Genomic DNA, 19,140 nt, shown 5'->3' with positions numbered 1-19,140 from the left:
GGTGTGGGTTTGATCTGTCCATTAGATGGAGATGGCCAATGAATGGCAAAGATCCAGCTGGTTATGGTGCCTGATTTTTCATCTTAAGAGAAGATTTTGTATTTGGTCTCCATACTAACAAATAGTAAAGAGCAAAAGCAAAGAGACTAATAACCATATTAGTTGCTGAAAACTGATAATTGAAAAGAGTATCAAAAGAATCCATGGTTTAGGGTGTAGAGTTTTAACGGACAGATTGAGAATTGAGTGAACTACGTTCAGCATATATAGAATTAAGAACCGTCCTCCATATATAGGCTTTTGTGAGATTAATTGCCTCTTCTTTCTTTTTCTTTTTTTTTGTATAATATTAAAATAAAAAGACGCAACTAATCTCACAAAATAATTGATCATTTTCCTATATGCGCTATTTATAGCTGATCATTTTCCTAGACGTTCTTTTTTTTTTTGGAAATAATTTTCCTAGACATGACTAATACTTAGTTTTATTACTCTTTTTTTTTTATTTGCTTTTCAGTAGTTTCTTCTGTGGATCTTTTTCTGTATTAATTTCTTCCATTTTTCCGGTTAAAATATCATGATGTTCGGGGATGGTGGGTTCGTAGGATGCATGCATAGTTATTCTTTTCATAATTTGCTGGGTTGCAGTAACATCACCGACTAGTCTCTACCCAAAAATAGTTTAATTCGTTCATCCATCCTACTCGATTGGTCGTTGGGAACAAGGAAGGTTGAGTTCGGACTTGGAACTCGCCAAACCTCGGCATTAAAATTTATTATAGATGCTTAAAATCTTGTTGATCATATAAATTGTTACTAACATCAAAAACTAGGAAAAATCGGTGGTGTTAACCAAAAATCAAAAAATTCGGACTTGGAACTCACTAAAACTCGTAAAACATGAATTTGAAACTCACCAAATCAGTGAGGAGTTATTAATTGATCATCTCGGAGAACTACCAAGTAAAAAAGTACTCGCTTGGAAATCGGTCCTTGCACGGCGCTTTTAACTATTCTAGTCTAATTGTGTCATTTCCAATGGTGTCTCGGTATGTATTCTATGTGAAAACCTGTAAATTAGGCTTTTAATAAACATTATGTACGAATAGAATCCTATTTTGATAAGCATCTCATGTATATATATCTATTTTAGTACAAGTGTCATTTAGTTATAGGTTACTTAATCTAAAGTGTGGACCAAAATAATTTTAAACAGAAAAATTTAGGACGTGGGTATGGATTGTAGTATCTAAATTTAGATATTCTCATCCAAACTCAAACTGCCAACTCATGCTAATTTTTGACTATCCAACTATCATTGGAGAGAGTTTTTTTATGTTGGAGTATCTAAAATTCTATGTGGCACCAATTTTTTTAGAGACCCAAACTTTATTGGAGATGCTCAATAATGAATAATCTCGTTAACTTATTTGGGAAATGCATTGTGATGGTAGATTTTCTTATCTTCAGATTAAAAGAGAAGATTTTACTACGACGAAAAGAATGTACAAAGTTACCGCCAAAAAGAAAAGAAAAGCTAAAGCGAAAAGAGCATCCCAACTGAAAGGGAACTACAATCTACTCTATTTCCAAACACCCAACAGACCAAGCTAAAACTAAAGACTTTACTTCAGTTCCCAAATCTGTTTCAACCATAAAGGTACAGTTCTCCTGATCAAAACTCCGAGCATTATGCTCAATACCTAAGTCAAGCAGTAAGGATCAGCATCCAAAAAAAAAAACTCTCCTGAAGATAAACAAATAATAATGTAAGTTGAGATAATTAATTATACTGGAAAACAACACCCAACCATAAGTTATTTTCATTTGCTAATTCTTGATAATCTATATTGTTGTCAAAGTGCTTATCCTTCATGGGCACTTGTATCTCCAAAATAATGGAACGCAAGCTGAATCCACAACTAAGCGGTTATTGGTGGAGTGAAAAGAATTTTTTATAATTGAAAAACACTTGTTCTTTCGTGGGCTACTGTTGTTGTGTGTAAGATGTTATGCAGTATGCATAAGAGGTTATGCAGTCAATATTGGATCTGCATAAGATGTTATGCAGTTAACTAAAACAGATTAAAAGAAGAAACACAATTTAACGTGGTTCGGCTATAGCCTACGTCCACGGGAGAAGAATGATTAGGATTTCTTATTATCGATGGAGGTTTTACAAGACGTGTATATATATATCCTATACATGCCACATATTCGTATAGATAACAACATATCTAGAGAATATTTTCTTGCAGTGTAAGCCAATCTAAATAGAGAAACCAAATATTCTCCTTTGTTCCAACACTCCCCCTCAAGTTGGTGCGACGATATCAATGGAGCCCAACTTGGATAGAATTCCATTGAATTGCTTGACAGGTAAACCCTTAGTAAAAACATCTGCCAGTTGTTGATGACTACGAACGAAGGGAGTGCATATTACTTTGGCGAATACCTTCTCTCTAACAAAATGACAATCCACTTCTATGTGCTTTGTACTCTCATGAAAGGTGGGATTTGATGTGATTTGTATCGTTGCTTGATTGTCACAAAACATCTTAGCTGGCTGAGGTGACAGAAAACCCAAATCTTTAGGTAATGCTCGCAGCCAAACAATCTCACAAGTTGTTGAAGCCATGGCTCTGTATTCTGCTTCAGCACTTGATCGAGAAACAACATTTTGTTTCTTGCTTCTCCATGTAACCAGATTACCACCAAAAAATATGCAGTACCCTGTTGTTGATTTACGATCAACTGGACATCCAGCATAATCAGCATCTGAATATGCTGTTATACAGTAGCTAGAAATTGAATAGGCTTCATTCTTTGTCATCAAAACTCCTCTTCCTGATGATCCTTTTAAATACTGTAGAATCCTAGTTACTGCATTCAGATGTTTAACACGAGGTGTATGCATATAACGACTGACTAAGCTTACTGCATGTGCTATGTCAGGTCTGGTAATAGTGAGATAAATTAACTTGCCTACTAACCTTTGATATGACCCAATATCACTTAACACATCACCATCATTATCAAATTTGTTGCCAATTTCTGTAGGAGTATCACAAGGCTTTACTCCCATTTTTCCTGTAGCCTTCAGCAGGTCCACCACATATTTTCTTTGATTCATAAAAATACCCTTCTTTGAGTAAGCAAATTATAATCCCAGGAAATACTTCAGTATTCCTAAATCCTTGATGTCAAATCTGGAATGAAGCATTGCTTTAAGATTTCTAATTTCTTGTTGATTGTCTCATGTAATCACAAGGTCATCAACATACACTAGAACTATAGTTGTACCAAGATTACTTCTTTTAATAAACAAGGAAGAATCGGCAGAGCTCCTTTTGAACGTATTCTGGATGAGTACTGAACTTAGCTTTGCATACCATGCACGTGGTGATTGCTTTAAACCATATATTGCCTTCTTAAGCTTGCAAACCATATTACTCTCTCCTTCTCGAGGGTGTCCAGGTGGTATACTCATATACACCTCTTCTTCTAGATCACCTTGTAAGAATGCATTCTTCACATCCATCTGAAACAATTTCCAATCTTTATTAACTGCAAGAGACATAAGAACACGGAAAGTATTCATCTTTGCAACTGGTGCAAAAGTTTATGTGTAGTCTTCTCCATATCTCTGAGTAAAACCTCTTGCCACTAATCTTGCCTTATAACGCTAAACAGTTCCATCACTTCTGTATTTAATTTTGTACACCCATCTACATCCAACAGTCTTCTTCCCTGGAGGAAACTTGACAATACTGTATGTATTATTTACATATAAAGCATGTAATTCATTCTCCATTGGTGCCCTCCATTTTGGATTAGACTTTGCTTCATTATAGTTTTTAGGTTCTTGATGACTGGATATAGCACTTAGAAATGCAGACTGTGAAGAACCTACATGATCATAAGTTAAATGTGCTTGTATAGGATACGCAGCGGAATGATATGTAAAGAAATCTTTGTATTTCTATGGAGCCTTCTTCTCACGATTTGAGGTTCTGACAATTGGTACCACTGGTTGTGGAACCATAATCTCAGTTTCTGGAACTTGATGCGACACATCTTGTAGTCTTGTATTATAATCAGTAACATTAACATTATTGTCTGAAGCTTCTTCATGAAATGCTTCATTATGCACGTCCAACACTGCAGTAGGTAAGTCCACCAACTCTACCCCATCACCATTATCTCTGTGGGAATCTGTTGCAGTAGGTATCTCATTAATAACTGGAAGTGGTGCCAAATCTGTATAACACTCCCCCTGAGACCGACTGCCAGAATCACACTGAAAATAAGCCATTGTTTCATCAAACACAACATCACGATAAATATGTAGCTTTCTAGTGGGTGGATGATAACAAATATATCCTTTCTTTGTAGAATAGTAACCAAAGAACACACACTTAGTTTCCCGTGAATCCAGTTTATCACGATGCTTTGCCTGTAAATGTACATAACACACACAACCGAAAACTCTAAGATGAGAAATGTCAGGCTGATGATGTTTTAAAACTTCTAGTGGAGATTTGAACTCAAGCACATGACTAGGCATACGATTGATCAAGTAAGTGGCCGTCAGAGAACCATGAGACCAGAATTTCTTTGGAACATGCATCTGAATCATAAGAGCACGGGTTGTTTCCAGAATATGACGAAGTTTCCCTTCAGCAACACCATTTTGTTGTGAAGTACCAACACAACTAGTTTGATGGATAATACCATGACTACGCAAATAACCTGGAAGAGGGCCTTTGACAAACTCAGTGCCATTATCTGATCTAAAAATTTTAACCTGTGCATCAAATTGGTTGCGTATCATACAATGAAAATCCGCAAATACAGATAAAACTTCAGTTTTGGATTTGAGTAAATAGATCCATGTAGCACGTGACCAATCATCTATAAAGATAACAAAATATTTATACCCATCATAAGAATCAATTGGAGCAGGACCCCATAAATCAGAATGAATTAATTCAAAGGCATTGTAGCTCAAGTCACAGAGTTAGGAAATGGAAAACGAGATTGTTTAGAAAACTGGCAAACATCACAGACATGAGACTGAACAGAAAATGTGGGAAAAATCCTAGACAAAACACGACTGGAAGGATATCCAAGTCTTTGATGATAAAGAAACTGCGGAGTTGATCTTTGAGTGAGACATGCCATGTCACTAGATCGTAACAGGTACAATCCATGAGAAAAAATGCCTCTACCAATCGTCTTCTTCGTCTTTCGATCCTGAAAGATGACCGAGGTAGGGGAAAATGTAACATCACAATTCAGAGAATTAGTGATTTGACCAATAGATAACAACTGAGTAGGAAACGAGGGAAAAACAAGTGCATTAGATGGCGGACAATCTAGAAAAAAATGCACTTTCCCACTGCCCAACACAGGAGCAGTAGAGCCATTAGCAACAGACACATTTTTATGAGAGCTGCGAATAAATGCATGAACTGACGAAGGATCATTTGCCATATGATCTGTAGCTCCTGAATCAATAATCCAAATATGGCGTTTGGAAACAGGCGTAGTAAGAAAGGCTAGCAGGTTACCTGAAGTATGATTAGCCTTGCGCTCATTCTTATTACTCAACTGGTGAAAGAAATCCTTCAACTGGTCTATGGTAAAGGATGAATTATCAGCTACAGCAGCTCGAGCAAGCTTATTTTTGTCAAAATTAGCTTTAAGATGAGGATAAATATCCCAACAACGATCCTTGGTGTGACCAGTTTTATTACAATGATCACAATGAAAAATTTCTCTCTTACCCTTAGCACGAGAAGTCTTGTCCTTATCAGATGGCATGGCTCTTCGTTATCATCTCTGGAGCTCAGAAGAGCACTGGATTCAGCAGCATCCAGGTCTACAATGATTTTAGAAACATGATTCATAACTTTCTTACGTGTCTCTTCACGCTGCACAGTCGCACAGACACTAGACAAACTTGGCAATTCAGCACTCATGAGAATAGTGCTTCTAAGAGATTCATACTCTAATGTGAGGCTACTGAGCACATCAAAAAATTTATCCTCCTCAACTCTCTTTAAGAGAATTTTTGCATCAGTTGTATGAGGACGATATGTATCCAATTCATCCCACTTCTTTTTTAAATAACCAAAATGCTCAGTAAAACTTTTCGTACCTTGTGCAGCCCCAGCAATCTCACGCTTCAGCTCAAACACCCGAGCAGCATTATTCCGTAAGCCATACAGACTAGCAACAGACTTCCATAAATCCTTTGCAGATTCTGAAAACGAGAAAATTTCCGAAATATGTGGTTCTATCGACTGGAGAAGCCACGTGCGAACCAGTTGATCATCAGCAATCCAATCTTCATACTTTGGATCTTTAGCATCTGGACAAGTACTATTCTTACCAATCTACCCAGACTTTCTTTTACCTCCAAGAGCAAGAGCAGCATCCCTAGACCAGCTGACATAATTGACATCATTCAGCAAGACAGAGGTTAAACGCAAACTAGTATTTTGATCTGATTGTGCCATAGTAAACACACAGAGAAACGAAACTTGATTACAGAGAAACGGCCAGGATCGTTAACGATCCCCTGATACCATGTTGTTATGTATAAGATGTTATGCAGTATGCATGAGAAGTTATGCAGTATGCATAAGAGGTTATGCAGTATGCATAAGATGTTATGCAGTCAATATTGGATCTGCATAAGATGTTATGCAGTTAACTAAAACAGATTAAAAGAAGAAACACAATTTAACGTGGTTCGGCTATAGCCTACGTCCACGGGAGAAGAATGATTAGGGTTTCTTATTATCGATGGAGGTTTTACAAGACGTGTATATATATATCCTATACATGCCACATATTCGTATAGATAGCAACATATCTAGAGAATATTTTCTTGCAGTGTAAGCCAATCCAAATAGAGAAACCAAATATTCTCCTTTGTTCCAACAGCTACACCTGATGACAACAAGTTTTATATAAATTTTTCAAATTCCATCTGTAATTGGGATGTTATTTTTCACTAATCTGATAGTTTTTTCTTCTTTTTGCTTTATCTACCTCTTGTAAATCATTGTATATTCTTCTTTTCTCAATAAAATTCTCCTTTCTAATCAAAAAAAAAAAAGAAAAGAATTTTCTATTATGCAGATTTAAGATCCAAAAATTTAATACAAATGAAAATTTCCGTGACCCTCTCAAATTTTAGATTAGGCAAAAAAGTTAGAGCCAGCTAGTATTTTCTCCTTATCCGAATCTTCGACTTTGATCATACAACCAAACAGAAAAATCGAAATGGCCAGACAATCTATTAGCCTCTTGGAAAGTGCTCTTTCAGTATTTCTTGTTCAGCTTGATCTCGGCTTTTTCAAAAAATAGAAAACAAAATATTGAAGAATTCTAAGTATAGTAGTATAAGTGATTAGTACCTAAGTACAAAAAAAACATGTGTCACTGACAGTTAATATGCCATCAGTGATTAGTTTATATCAAATTTTTTTGTTTTGATACGGAATTCTGTATCTATTGATACAGATAGAAAGTGAAACACGCTTACTGTTGTCTTTTCTTTCTAATTTTATATAAACAAAAGTTGTGGCATTTTGTAATCAAATTCATTACTGGGCAGTTGAGATTCGATCGAGATGATAAAATCATATCTATCATCGTTCCAATTTAGAATAAACAAACATACCAGGCTTCTGATAATTTCTTTCTTGCTGGTCCATTGCTAGTGGCTCTTACTCTGTATTTTCCCGTTTTCCATTCAACAACAAAAAAGAAAAAGCATGACGATCGTGGGTAATGGGATCCTAGGATCCGCACATAGTGGTTGTTCTCATCATCTTGCGTTGCAATAATATCACGGGTCTAACCTTACGTGTCTTGCAATAATGTATAATCTCGTGAACATGTATGGGGAATGCATGGTGATCACGGATGGTTCTATCTACTGAATAAGTTGAGTTGGGTTGTTGTTTAACAAAAGAAGAAAAAAGAGAAGAAGACAGTAAAATATAAAAGTAACAAAGTAAGTTGAGATATTTGATTAGACGAAACAATACCTAACCATTAAAAGTTCTTTTGTTTGCTAGGTGAAAACAAAGGAAACCAGTCCTCGATAATCTAGAATGTTGTCAACGTATCTTATCGTTCTTGGGCACTTGCATAATGCAAGCTGAACCCACGGCTAAGCAAGTTATTGGTGTAGTGAGAAGAATTTTCTATGCTTGGGATTTAGATCTAAAAGTTTAGAAACATTTTTCCCTCTCAAATTTTAGATATGGCAAAAATTTTAGATATGGCAAAAGAAGAGGATGGTTCAAACATGATTGCAAAATGAAGTAAGCATGTTTCATGGTCTGTAATTGATTGGTATATACAGACCATGAAATATGCTTATTTCATTTTGTATTGATTGGTATATACAGACCATAAAACATGCTTACTTCATTTAGTAATCAAATTCATTACTGGGCAGTTGAGCGTCTAGTATTTTTTGTCAGATTGGCTCTTGTTGAGCATCGGTTATGTTTCTTGTCTTGTAGGCTCTTTTTGAGCATTTATTTCTTTGATTGTCCTATAGACTGGCTCTTGTTGAGTGTCTTACATACAGGCTCTTGTTGAGTGTCTTATACAATCTGTACATGTTTGTTTACTTGTTCAGATTGAGGAGGTATATTAGAGTATGTTCTGTATAGTCAAGTCAGCTAATATTGACTTGACTTAAGTCAATGATTTGGAGGTAGTGGTGGATAACCACATCCAAGTAGGTGGTGATGGTGCTTATTATTTATTTATTTATTTATTTATTTTATGATCGTGAAAGAGAGAGTACTATATTGAAGAAATAAGAATTATTGCAATCAAACCGGAAACTAAAAATTACATGGAGATAAACTTCCGATTGGAAGAGTAAAATATAAAATGAGATAACCCAAAAATATCTCTTACAACTGTAAGAACAGGAAGCCCATGAGACACAACACAACCTCTTCAAAGCCTAAAAACAAGATCCCAGATGAAACCCTAATTAGACACAGTTGCGCTGCCACCAGTGCAAACCCTCCGGTTGATTTTCTGACTAAGTACCATCAGAAATCGGCACCTTTGACGATTAATAACTGATGATGGTGCTTATGGATACCCTAGTGGTAGGTAACCTGAAAAACAAGATCGATCCAAATGAACCCCAATCGGTTCTTACAAACATCTGAAACAACATATAATAACTTAGTACCGCCATCAAGCAGAGGTCGCCGTACGAGCATATAATAGCCCTACCGCTTGCCTCCACAATCCACAGATCAAGAGAAAGACACCAAAATGGCCAAATCTAAGCTAAAACATAAAAAAAAAAAAAAAAAAAAAAAAAAACAGATCGCTAACCTATCAACTAAACTGAACACCCTTTTTTTTTATTGGTTAGTAAACCGAACACCTCTCCTCCGATTCGTCCAAAAAAAGGACAGATCTGAGGAAAAGAACAGGTTTAAGCGCTAGGGTTTGAAGTGTTAAAGAGAGGGTATTATATGGGAGAGAGAGGGTCTGTATGCGTTTTCAACAGAAACAATCAAACCTTAAACTAAGATAAGAGAATATAATCAACAAGTTCAACGCCATAAATTCGGTTGAAGACAAACAAACCTTAAACTAAGTTTTTGATATATAACAAAAACAAAAGTTAAAATAATCATGAAACAAGTTTGAAAACATATCAAAAGTTACAATAATCAAACATAACTACGAAAATACAAAAGAAGCGCCAAATTCTCTTTCCGTGGCAGTAAAAGTGGAGGTGATGGTAGTCATGTTGGCACTTCTGCTAGTGGCCCTTCTATGGTTCCACTTCTTGCCCTGCATCAAGCTACGCTCGACCCGTATCAAAAACCGAAACCGAGTCATTTGTCCAAATATTTTTAAATCACGGTTCAAATGGACGAGTAAAAAATAATTTGGGTGAAATGGCCAAAAAAATAAATAGTAAGTATGAAACTGGTTTCATCATAGCTTAAATTTAAAAAATAATAAGGATGAAACCGGATACATCCTGTGTAAATTAAAAATAAGAAAAAATATTTGAAAATGGGCACGATGAAACTGGTTACATCCTGCCTATTTTTACATTTTTGTCCATTTAAACAATATCAAAATCTAACTGTCCATTTCACCCAGGAATTATTGATTTTGGTCTTTTTAACCAATTTTGTGCGCAAAATAACACTACACCCTAAGAGCGAAACAGAAAGAATTATGAGAACATAAAGGCTCTTTGATACAAGCGAACATGACAAACAGTACAAATACGCGCCACCCATTAAAAATAAGTAAATCAAATACAGGAGGACACAAGCATACATTTCCTTATCAGAGAGAGAGAGAGAGAGATAATACAAACACAACAAATTTATTATTCAACAGACAATTACATCTGATATGACTTCGCAGTCATTCTGGAAATGCCTCTATGATGGAAGGAAATGCTGGAATTGGAATTATATTGAAGCGAGGGAAGCCTGCATTGTTCAATAACGTCTTCCATTCGACTTCAGTTCTTTCTTTTCCACCCGAAGTATGTGCTATCATCAGTAGATCAAATGCAAATCCTGTGTTATCGAATGAACCACCTCCATCTGGTCGAAGTACACAATCTACAATAATTACTTTCCCATTCTTCTTCTTTGCTATTGCTTTATGACAATTTTTCAAGATCTTTACACAGTCTTCGTCACCCCAGTCGTGCAATATCCACTGCATCCGACACACCACATAAATTAGATTCTATATAAATTCTTAGTAAAAACTGGCCATATTTGGCATCTAACTGCAAAATCAGCTACAAGTTATGGTTTCATAAGCAAATAAAAAAAGTGAGCTAACCTTCATGATGACAGCATCAGCTTCTGCAATATGAACAAACATATCACCGCCAACATGCTCAACTCCTTGTTGTTCAGGTGCCGTAGCTACTACATGAGGTAGATCAAAATTAATACCTCTAATATGAGGATTAGCCTTAACAATCTCGGAGATCATTATCCCAGTCCCACCACCAACATCAACCAGTGATTCGATCCCATTGAATCCATCTTTGTACTTGACCAACACCGCGTCGATTATTATCTCTGCTGTACATCTCATTGCATCGTTAAAGAGGTGATTAAATTGTGGATTAGCTAAGGCACAATCCCAAATCTCAACTCCATGAGCCTTCTCAAAAGGAAAACCACCTTCTTTAACACATTTTCCCATATATTGCCATGGTTTAAGTAGCCATGGATCAAGTTGCGCTAAAAGAAGCGGTGATAAATTAAATTGAGAGTCTCTCAATAACCATCTGGATGATGGAGTTAAATCATAGTAAATTTGACTGCTTTCTTCATCAACATGTAAAGAAAATATGCGCTTGCGAACCAACAATCTCATTACACGGGTAAGATAGTCGATATTCGGAGATGATGATGATGATGATGATGTGGTTGTTGAGAAGTTGTTAATGATCTCTGACACTGTGATGGGACGACCATAAGAGTTTATGATATCTGGTATACCAAGTTCAACTGCACATTTCAATGCCATTGAATCGACAAATGCATATATGTGCTCCCACATTTCTATTTGCCCTTTGAATCGTTTTTCTTCTTCACGAGTATGATCCATCTCTATGTTGGCTAATTGATCAGAGAGATCTGATTTCCTAATATAATGTCACTCTAGCTTTCTTGCTAATTACTGAACTGATGGACACCACAGAAATGAGGGGATATAATGGCTCCTTAGACTAACTCGGACTTGGAAAAAGTACTCTTTATTCATACCACAACCAACCCCCCCGTCTTATTCTTTTTATTATAAGGGCAAAAAAGACAACCAAACAAAAGGTCTTAAAGTTGACACATAATTACACATGGTTATCCTAGGGTTTCTCCAATGGTAAATGTGGATTTTTTCTATGTGGCTTCACTTTAAAGACATCCTTTAGGTATAAAATCGTAATTTTAAATGATTATTGTAGAACGATTATCTACAAAGTTAGGCCAGGCTTCCCCGCCGGTAAAATAATAAATAAAAAAAACGATTATCTACAATGTTAGGTCAGGCTTCCCCAACGATAAAAGAAAAAAAAAAAAGTTGATTTTTTATTAAGTTGATTTTTTATTAACAGAAAATGATTTTTCTGTTCTTCAATTTTGAAAGGAAAAAGAAAAAGAATGAGGGATGTTGTCGATGTTCAGATAGATAAAGTGACTATCTATACCTAGGATTTATGACCACGATTACCTCCAAAAAATATCAAACGTCTATTATTCACCGTGATATTTAAGCTAGTATTACAGGTACTTACCCCAGAACCGGTCACTGTATGATCGGGATTGAAATTTGAGAACCGGTTCATGTACCGTTCACTTCGATTCTGGTACCGTTTCAGTCCGATTTTTTCGATTCCAGACCGGTACGTGGACTCAGGGCGGGTTCTTGTGCATCCTTACTCGGACCTAGTTAATACTACATCCGTTTTTTAGGTAAAAATGAAAAAGTGGAAGTATCATTTTTCTTAAAACGGAGGGAGTATATTATTGTATTATAAGGGCAAAAAAGACAACCAAACAAAAGGTCTTAAAGTTGGCACATAATTACATATGGTTATCCTAGAGTTTCTCCAATGGTAAATGTGGATGTTTCCTATGTGGCTTCACTTTTAAGACATCCTCTAGGCATAAAATCGTAAATATTAGGAGAAAGTAAATTTTATCTCCAACCCATAGAGTGTTGTATCCTTCTTTTACTTATTTATAGGTGAATAATTGGTTAAAATTAATTTCATTTTTGTTTTTAATGATTTTATTAATAAAAGTGTGACTATGATGGGAAGACATCCTCTAAGTGAATGTCTAAAACTAGAGGTTTACTTAGAGGATGTCTAACTTTTTTTTTGCCACATCATCCTCATATCAACGGGTTGGAAATGATTTTTTATAAAAATGGTTGTGTATCCTATGTGGATGAAGACTTTTTCCTTCACACACATTCCATTGGAGAAGCTCTTACAGAGGTTGCTACAATAATTTACAATGATTATTGTAGAACGATTATCTACAATGTTAGGCCAGGCTTCCCCGCCGGTAAAATAATAATAAAAAAAAACGATTATCTACAATGTTAGGTCAGGCTTCCCAACGATAAAAAAAGAAAAAATAAAGTTGATTTTTTATTAACAGAAAATAATTTTTATGTTCTTCAATTTTAAAAGGAAAAAGAAAAAGAATGAGGGATGTTGTCGATGTTCAGATAGATAAAGTGACTATCTATACCTAGGATTTATGACCACGATTACCTCCAATTAAAATATCAAACGTTTATTATTTACATTAATTCATAAAGATCTCTCTATCAAAAAACAAGAGGAAATCAAAATCATTTGGGGTGGGGGACCTTCAATTAAGAGGTCGTTGGAAGTGGTCCGTCACTTCCTTGAAGTGGGACGCTCAGTTAAGATCAGCATTTTAAAGTCTGACCATGATGTGTAACAATATGGAGTACATGATGATGTATGACATTATTGTCGTATCAAGGGGTGGTAATAGATCTAGAGGTTTGTACGATTCATATTTACCCTCCGACTTTGAGCACCCTTCTCACAAACTGACAAACAAAACAACATACATGGAAGACTAAGACGGCCGTTATGTCATGTTTTCTCTTCATTCACAGAGAATGCAAGTGAGGATCATCGTGGAATTAGTGATTCAGGTGATTCGATTAAAACCTTGGATAGATTTTTCTTATCGTTTTTAAATTTGTTGATATTTGGTGAATCTAAACATATACCAATTCGATTTCTCTGTAAATTTGTTTGGTATTTGTGTTTTGAGAATCTAGGATTCAATTTAGATTTGCGTTTTTGAGATGGATTTATGTTTATAGGCGCTATTTCTCCTGTGTTTGGTTTAGTTTCCTAATTTTATTGTTTTTTGTTACTGGGAAACCCTAAATAGGTGAGTTAATGCTTTATTTGTGCTTTGTGAATCTGGAATTTGCTTAATTGTGGAATGTTTTCAGTTGATTCATTGGATGATAACAATATAAAATTTGACTACTGATAATTTGCATAACTGTGTTCGTAAGTACCTTGAATCGCAGCTGAAAGTTGTTTCAATGAGGTTGTAGTTTGCTCATTATATTTTATTTTAGTTTTGAACTTTAATGGGAGGAATGTTGGTACTTACCAGGAATCATCAATGATCAATAGGTACTCTTGTAAATCCTGTATTTTATGGTATCAGTAGGTACTCTTGTAAGCGATTTCAATTGCTCGTTGTGTGAATATGAACATCAAGCAGACCACCCTCAGCTGCATTACCCCCTAAGACCGAAACAAAGTAGCACCCAAACCATCTTGTACTCCAAAACTCCATCCATTGTAACCTATATTTTATTTTAGTTTCTTGCTTGTACCAGCCTCAAGCCAGGGATGATTTGGCTTTTCTTGGCGAAAAGAGTAGTGAATTTGTGTCCTGGTATTACGTTGTACCTCAAATTCTTTTCAATAATAAATTATTTTACAGTACCAGGTGGATAATTAAGAAGGAGTTAAACATAAAATTGCAGAAGAGCAAAGTTCTAGGAGATATGTAGCGGATGAGGTTAATCGTCATGATATGGAAATTTATTTGGTGGTGAGAAGAACGTTGGATACGGGGCAGAGAAATTAAGGTTGGCACTGGCCTTATTTGACATTAGCTGTGTTGCAATGATACGGATACGGTATTGGATACAAGATACAAATACGCTACTATGATACATCAACTTGAAAAACTAAAATACGGTGATACGACATATTAATAATTTAGCATAAATATATTATATAAGATAGAAACTTAACAAAAGTCTGGATAAGAAGGAAGAAAGTCTAGAGCAAGATCAGTGGACAGATTTGGAACTAATATTTTATCACTATAGTTAAAACTTCTCATAGAATCTAGTAATATATCTAAATTTTCTAATATTAAGTTATTGACATCTAATATTTAGTCAAAGTTTTCTAACTGAGTTGTATCTTGAATTATTCAGAGTATTAGTACGCGTATCCGTATAAATACGTATCGATAAGGCTGGATCTTTTTTTTAGGCGTATCGTTGTAACACAGGACATTAGTTATCTGAATTTAAATTTATTTTTGACTTCTCATCTAACTTGAGCAACTGGATACTGTTCCGCAGATTGTCAAGATACCCGTGAGATGTTCCTCGACATCAGTCTTCAGTGGAGAGAATATTAGGTTCTGCGAGTTCACAATCTGCAATGGCAGGTACTGTACATCTTTTTGATTGTCATCAGGTTGAGAGTGTCAAATACTATCTCTTGTGATTAATCTTTCGATTGTCATATAACAATACTTAACCTCTGGTCATTAATAAGGAAAATGGTGCTCAAGGTACTTGTCTGTCTACCCACGACTCAGTTCATCATTAAGTCTAGCATTAGTGTTTCTCTTATGTTCTTATTTATAGTCTTTATCTTTATCAGCTTTAATTTAAATGTGTCACTTGTACGAACTTGATTATGATTTTCAACTCCCAGTATAGTGAAGGGTCTGCTTTAAAAGAAGGCGTACAAAATACTCCCCGTTAGTCTCGTGGTTGTTATGGTTTCTGCAAGTTTCATTCTCCGTAGTCTCATGTTGTAAAGCTCGAACCTGATTGAGATAAATCAGTACTCAGCAAAAATGTGTATTTTCGCATATTTTCTGTTCAATGACATTATTTGCCATTTATATATAATTTTGGATTTTGTTTATATCAGTTATAATTTGAATTACAGGTGCAGGAATGGCTCTTGTTGAGTGTCTTACATACTGGCTCTTGTTGAGTGTCTTATACAATCTGTACCTGTTTGTTTACTTGTTCAGATTGAGGAGGTATATTAGAGTATGTTCTGTATAGTCAAGTCAGCTAATATTGACTTGACTTAAGTCAATGATTTGGAGGTAGTGGTGGATAACCACATCCAAGTAGGTGGTGATGGTGCTTATTATTTATTTATTTATTTATTTTATGATCGTGAAAGAGAGAGTACTATATTGAAGAAATAAGAATTATTGCAATCAAACCGGAAACTAAAAATTACATGGAGATAAACTTCCGATTGGAAGAGTAAAATATAAAATGAGATAGCCCAAAAATATCTCTTACAACTGTAAGAACAGGAAGCCCATGAGACACAACACAACCTCTTCAAAGCCTAAAAACAAGATCCCAGATGAAACCCTAATTAGACACAGTTGCGCTGCCACCAGTGCAAACCCTCCGGTTGATTTTCTGACTAAGTACCATCAGAAATCGGCACCTTTGACGATTAATAACTGATGATGGTGCTTATGGATACCCTAGTGGTAGGTAACCTGAAAAACAAGATCGATCCAAATGAACCCCAATCGGTTCTTACAAACATCTGAAACAACATATAATAACTTAGTACCGCCATCAAGCAGAGGTCGCCGTACGAGCATATAATAGCCCTACCGCTTGCCTCCACAATCCACAGATCAAGAGAAAGACACCAAAATGGCCAAATCTAAGCTAAAACATAAAAAAAAAAAAAAAAAAAAAAAAAAAAAAAAAAAAAAAGATCGCTAACCTATCAACTAAACTGAACACCCTTTTTTTTTATTGGTTAGTAAACCGAACACCTCTCCTCCGATTCGTCCAAAAAAAGGACAGATCTGAGGAAAAGAACAGGTTTAAGCGCTAGGGTTTGAAGTGTTAAAGAGAGGGTATTATATGGGAGAGAGAGGGTCTGTATGCGTTTTCAACAGAAACAATCAAACCTTAAACTAAGATAAGAGAATATAATCAACAAGTTCAACGCCATAAATTCGGTTGAAGACAAACAAACCTTAAACTAAGTTTTTGATATATAACAAAAACAAAAGTTAAAATAATCATGAAACAAGTTTGAAAACATATCAAAAGTTACAATAATCAAACATAACTACGAAAATACAAAAGAAGCGCCAAATTCTCTTTCCGTGGCAGTAAAAGTGGAGGTGATGGTAGTCATGTTGGCACTTCTGCTAGTGGCCCTTCTATGGTTCCACTTCTTGCCCTGCATCAAGCTACGCTCGACCCGTATCAAAAACCGAAACCGAGTCATTTGTCCAAATATTTTTAAATCACGGTTCAAATGGAACGAGTAAAAATAATTTGGGTGAAATGGCCAAAAAAATAAATAGTAAGTATGAAACTGGTTTCATCATAGCTTAAATTTAAAAAATAATAAGGATGAAACCGGATACATACTGTGTAAATTAAAAATAAGAAAAAATATTTGAAAATGGGCACGATGAAACTGGTTACATCCTGCCTATTTTTACATTTTTGTCCATTTAAACAGTATCAAAATCTAACTGTCCATTTCACCCAGGAATTATTGATTTTGGTCTTTTTAACCAATTTTGTGCGCAAAATAACACTACACCCTAAGAGGGAAACAGAAAGAATTATGAGAACATAAAGGCTCTTTGATACAAGCGAACATGACAAACAGTACAAATACGCGCCACCCATTAAAAATAAGTAAATCAAATACAGGAGGACACAAGCATACATTTCCTTATCAGAGAGAGAGAGAGAGAGATAATACAAACACAACAAATTTATTATTCAACAGACAATTACATCTGATATGACTTCGCAGTCATTCTGGAAATGCCTCTATGATGGAAGGAAATGCTGGAATTGGAATTATATTGAAGCGAGGGAAGCCTGCATTGTTCAATAACGTCTTCCATTCGACTTCAGTTCTTTCTTTTCCACCCGAAGTATGTGCTATCATCAGTAGATCAAATGCAAATCCTGTGTTATCGAATGAACCACCTCCATCTGGTCGAAGTACACAATCTACAATAATTACTTTCCCATTCTTCTTCTTTGCTATTGCTTTATGACAATTTTTCAAGATCTTTACACAGTCTTCGTCACCCCAGTCGTGCAATATCCACTGCATCCGACACACATAAATTAGATTCTATATAAATTCTTAGTAAAAACTGGCCATATTTGGCATCTAACTGCAAAATCAGCTACAAGTTATGGTTTCATAAGCAAATAAAAAAGTGAGCTAACCTTCATGATGACAGCATCAGCTTCTGCAATATGAACAACATATCACCGCCAACATGCTCAACTCCTTGTTGTTCAGGTGCCGTAGCTACTACATGAGGTAGATCAAAATTAATACCTCTAATATGAGGATTAGCCTTAACAATCTCGGAGATCATTATCCCAGTCCCACCACCAACATCAACCAGTGATTCGATCCCATTGAATCCATCTTTGTACTTGACCAACACCGCGTCGATTATTATCTCTGCTGTACATCTCATTGCATCGTTAAAGAGGTGATTAATTGTGGATTAGCTAAGGCACAATCCCAAATCTCAACTCCATGAGCCTTCTCAAAAGGAAAACCACCTTCTTTAACACATTTTCCCATATATTGCCATGGTTTAAGTAGCCATGGATCAAGTTGCGCTAAAAGAAGCGGTGATAAATTAAATTGAGAGTCTCTCAATAACCATCTGGATGATGGAGTTAAATCATAGTAAATTTGACTGCTTTCTTCATCAACATGTAAAGAAAATATGCGCTTGCGAACCAACAATCTCATTACACGGGTAAGATAGTCGATATTCGGAGATGATGATGATGATGATGATGTGGTTGTTGAGAAGTTTTTAATGATCTCTGACACTGTGATGGGACGACCATAAGAGTTTATGATATCTGGTATACCAAGTTCAACTGCACATTTCAATGCCATTGAATCGACAAATGCATATATGTGCTCCCACATTTCTATTTGCCCTTTGAATCGTTTTTCTTCTTCACGAGTATGATCCATCTCTATGTTGGCTAATTGATCAGAGAGATCTGATTTCCTAATATAATGTCACTCTAGCTTTCTTGCTAATTACTGAACTGATGGACACCACAGAAATGAGGGGATATAATGGCTCCTTAGACTAACTCGGACTTGGAAAAAGTACTCTTTATTCATACCACAACCAACCACCCCCGTCTTATTCTTTTTATTATAAGGGCAAAAAAGACAACCAAACAAAAGGTCTTAAAGTTGAC

General features: G+C 35.6%; 1 protein-coding gene, 1 long non-coding RNA gene and 1 pseudogene across 2 annotated transcripts; 1 reads left to right on the top strand and 2 right to left on the bottom strand.

Moving 5' to 3' along the window:
* Positions 1-10,245: 10,245 nt before the first annotated feature.
* LOC113329594 ((R,S)-reticuline 7-O-methyltransferase-like) lies at positions 10,246-11,800 on the bottom strand. Its single transcript, XM_026576456.1, has 2 exons — positions 10,882-11,800; positions 10,246-10,752 (listed from the first exon to the last, which is right to left on the bottom strand). Exons 1-2 carry the CDS (start codon positions 11,659-11,661, stop codon positions 10,450-10,452), a joined length of 1,083 nt encoding a protein of 360 aa, XP_026432241.1. The 5' UTR covers positions 11,662-11,800; the 3' UTR covers positions 10,246-10,449.
* Positions 11,801-13,605: 1,805 nt separating this feature from the next.
* On the top strand, positions 13,606-15,245 carry LOC113329412. The gene is made up of 3 exons (XR_003349866.1): positions 13,606-13,752; positions 14,568-14,715; positions 15,223-15,245. It is a non-coding gene; the product is annotated as an uncharacterized LOC113329412 (long non-coding RNA).
* Positions 15,246-17,494: 2,249 nt separating this feature from the next.
* On the bottom strand, positions 17,495-19,043 carry LOC113330168 (annotated as a pseudogene).
* Positions 19,044-19,140: the final 97 nt, after the last annotated feature.

The sequence above is a fragment of the Papaver somniferum genome, unplaced genomic scaffold (assembly GCF_003573695.1).
Source record: "Papaver somniferum cultivar HN1 unplaced genomic scaffold, ASM357369v1 unplaced-scaffold_117, whole genome shotgun sequence".
Lineage (NCBI taxonomy): Eukaryota > Viridiplantae > Streptophyta > Magnoliopsida > Ranunculales > Papaveraceae > Papaver > Papaver somniferum.
Note: the sequence above shows the minus strand (reverse complement) of the source record. Positions and strands in the feature narration are given on the sequence as shown.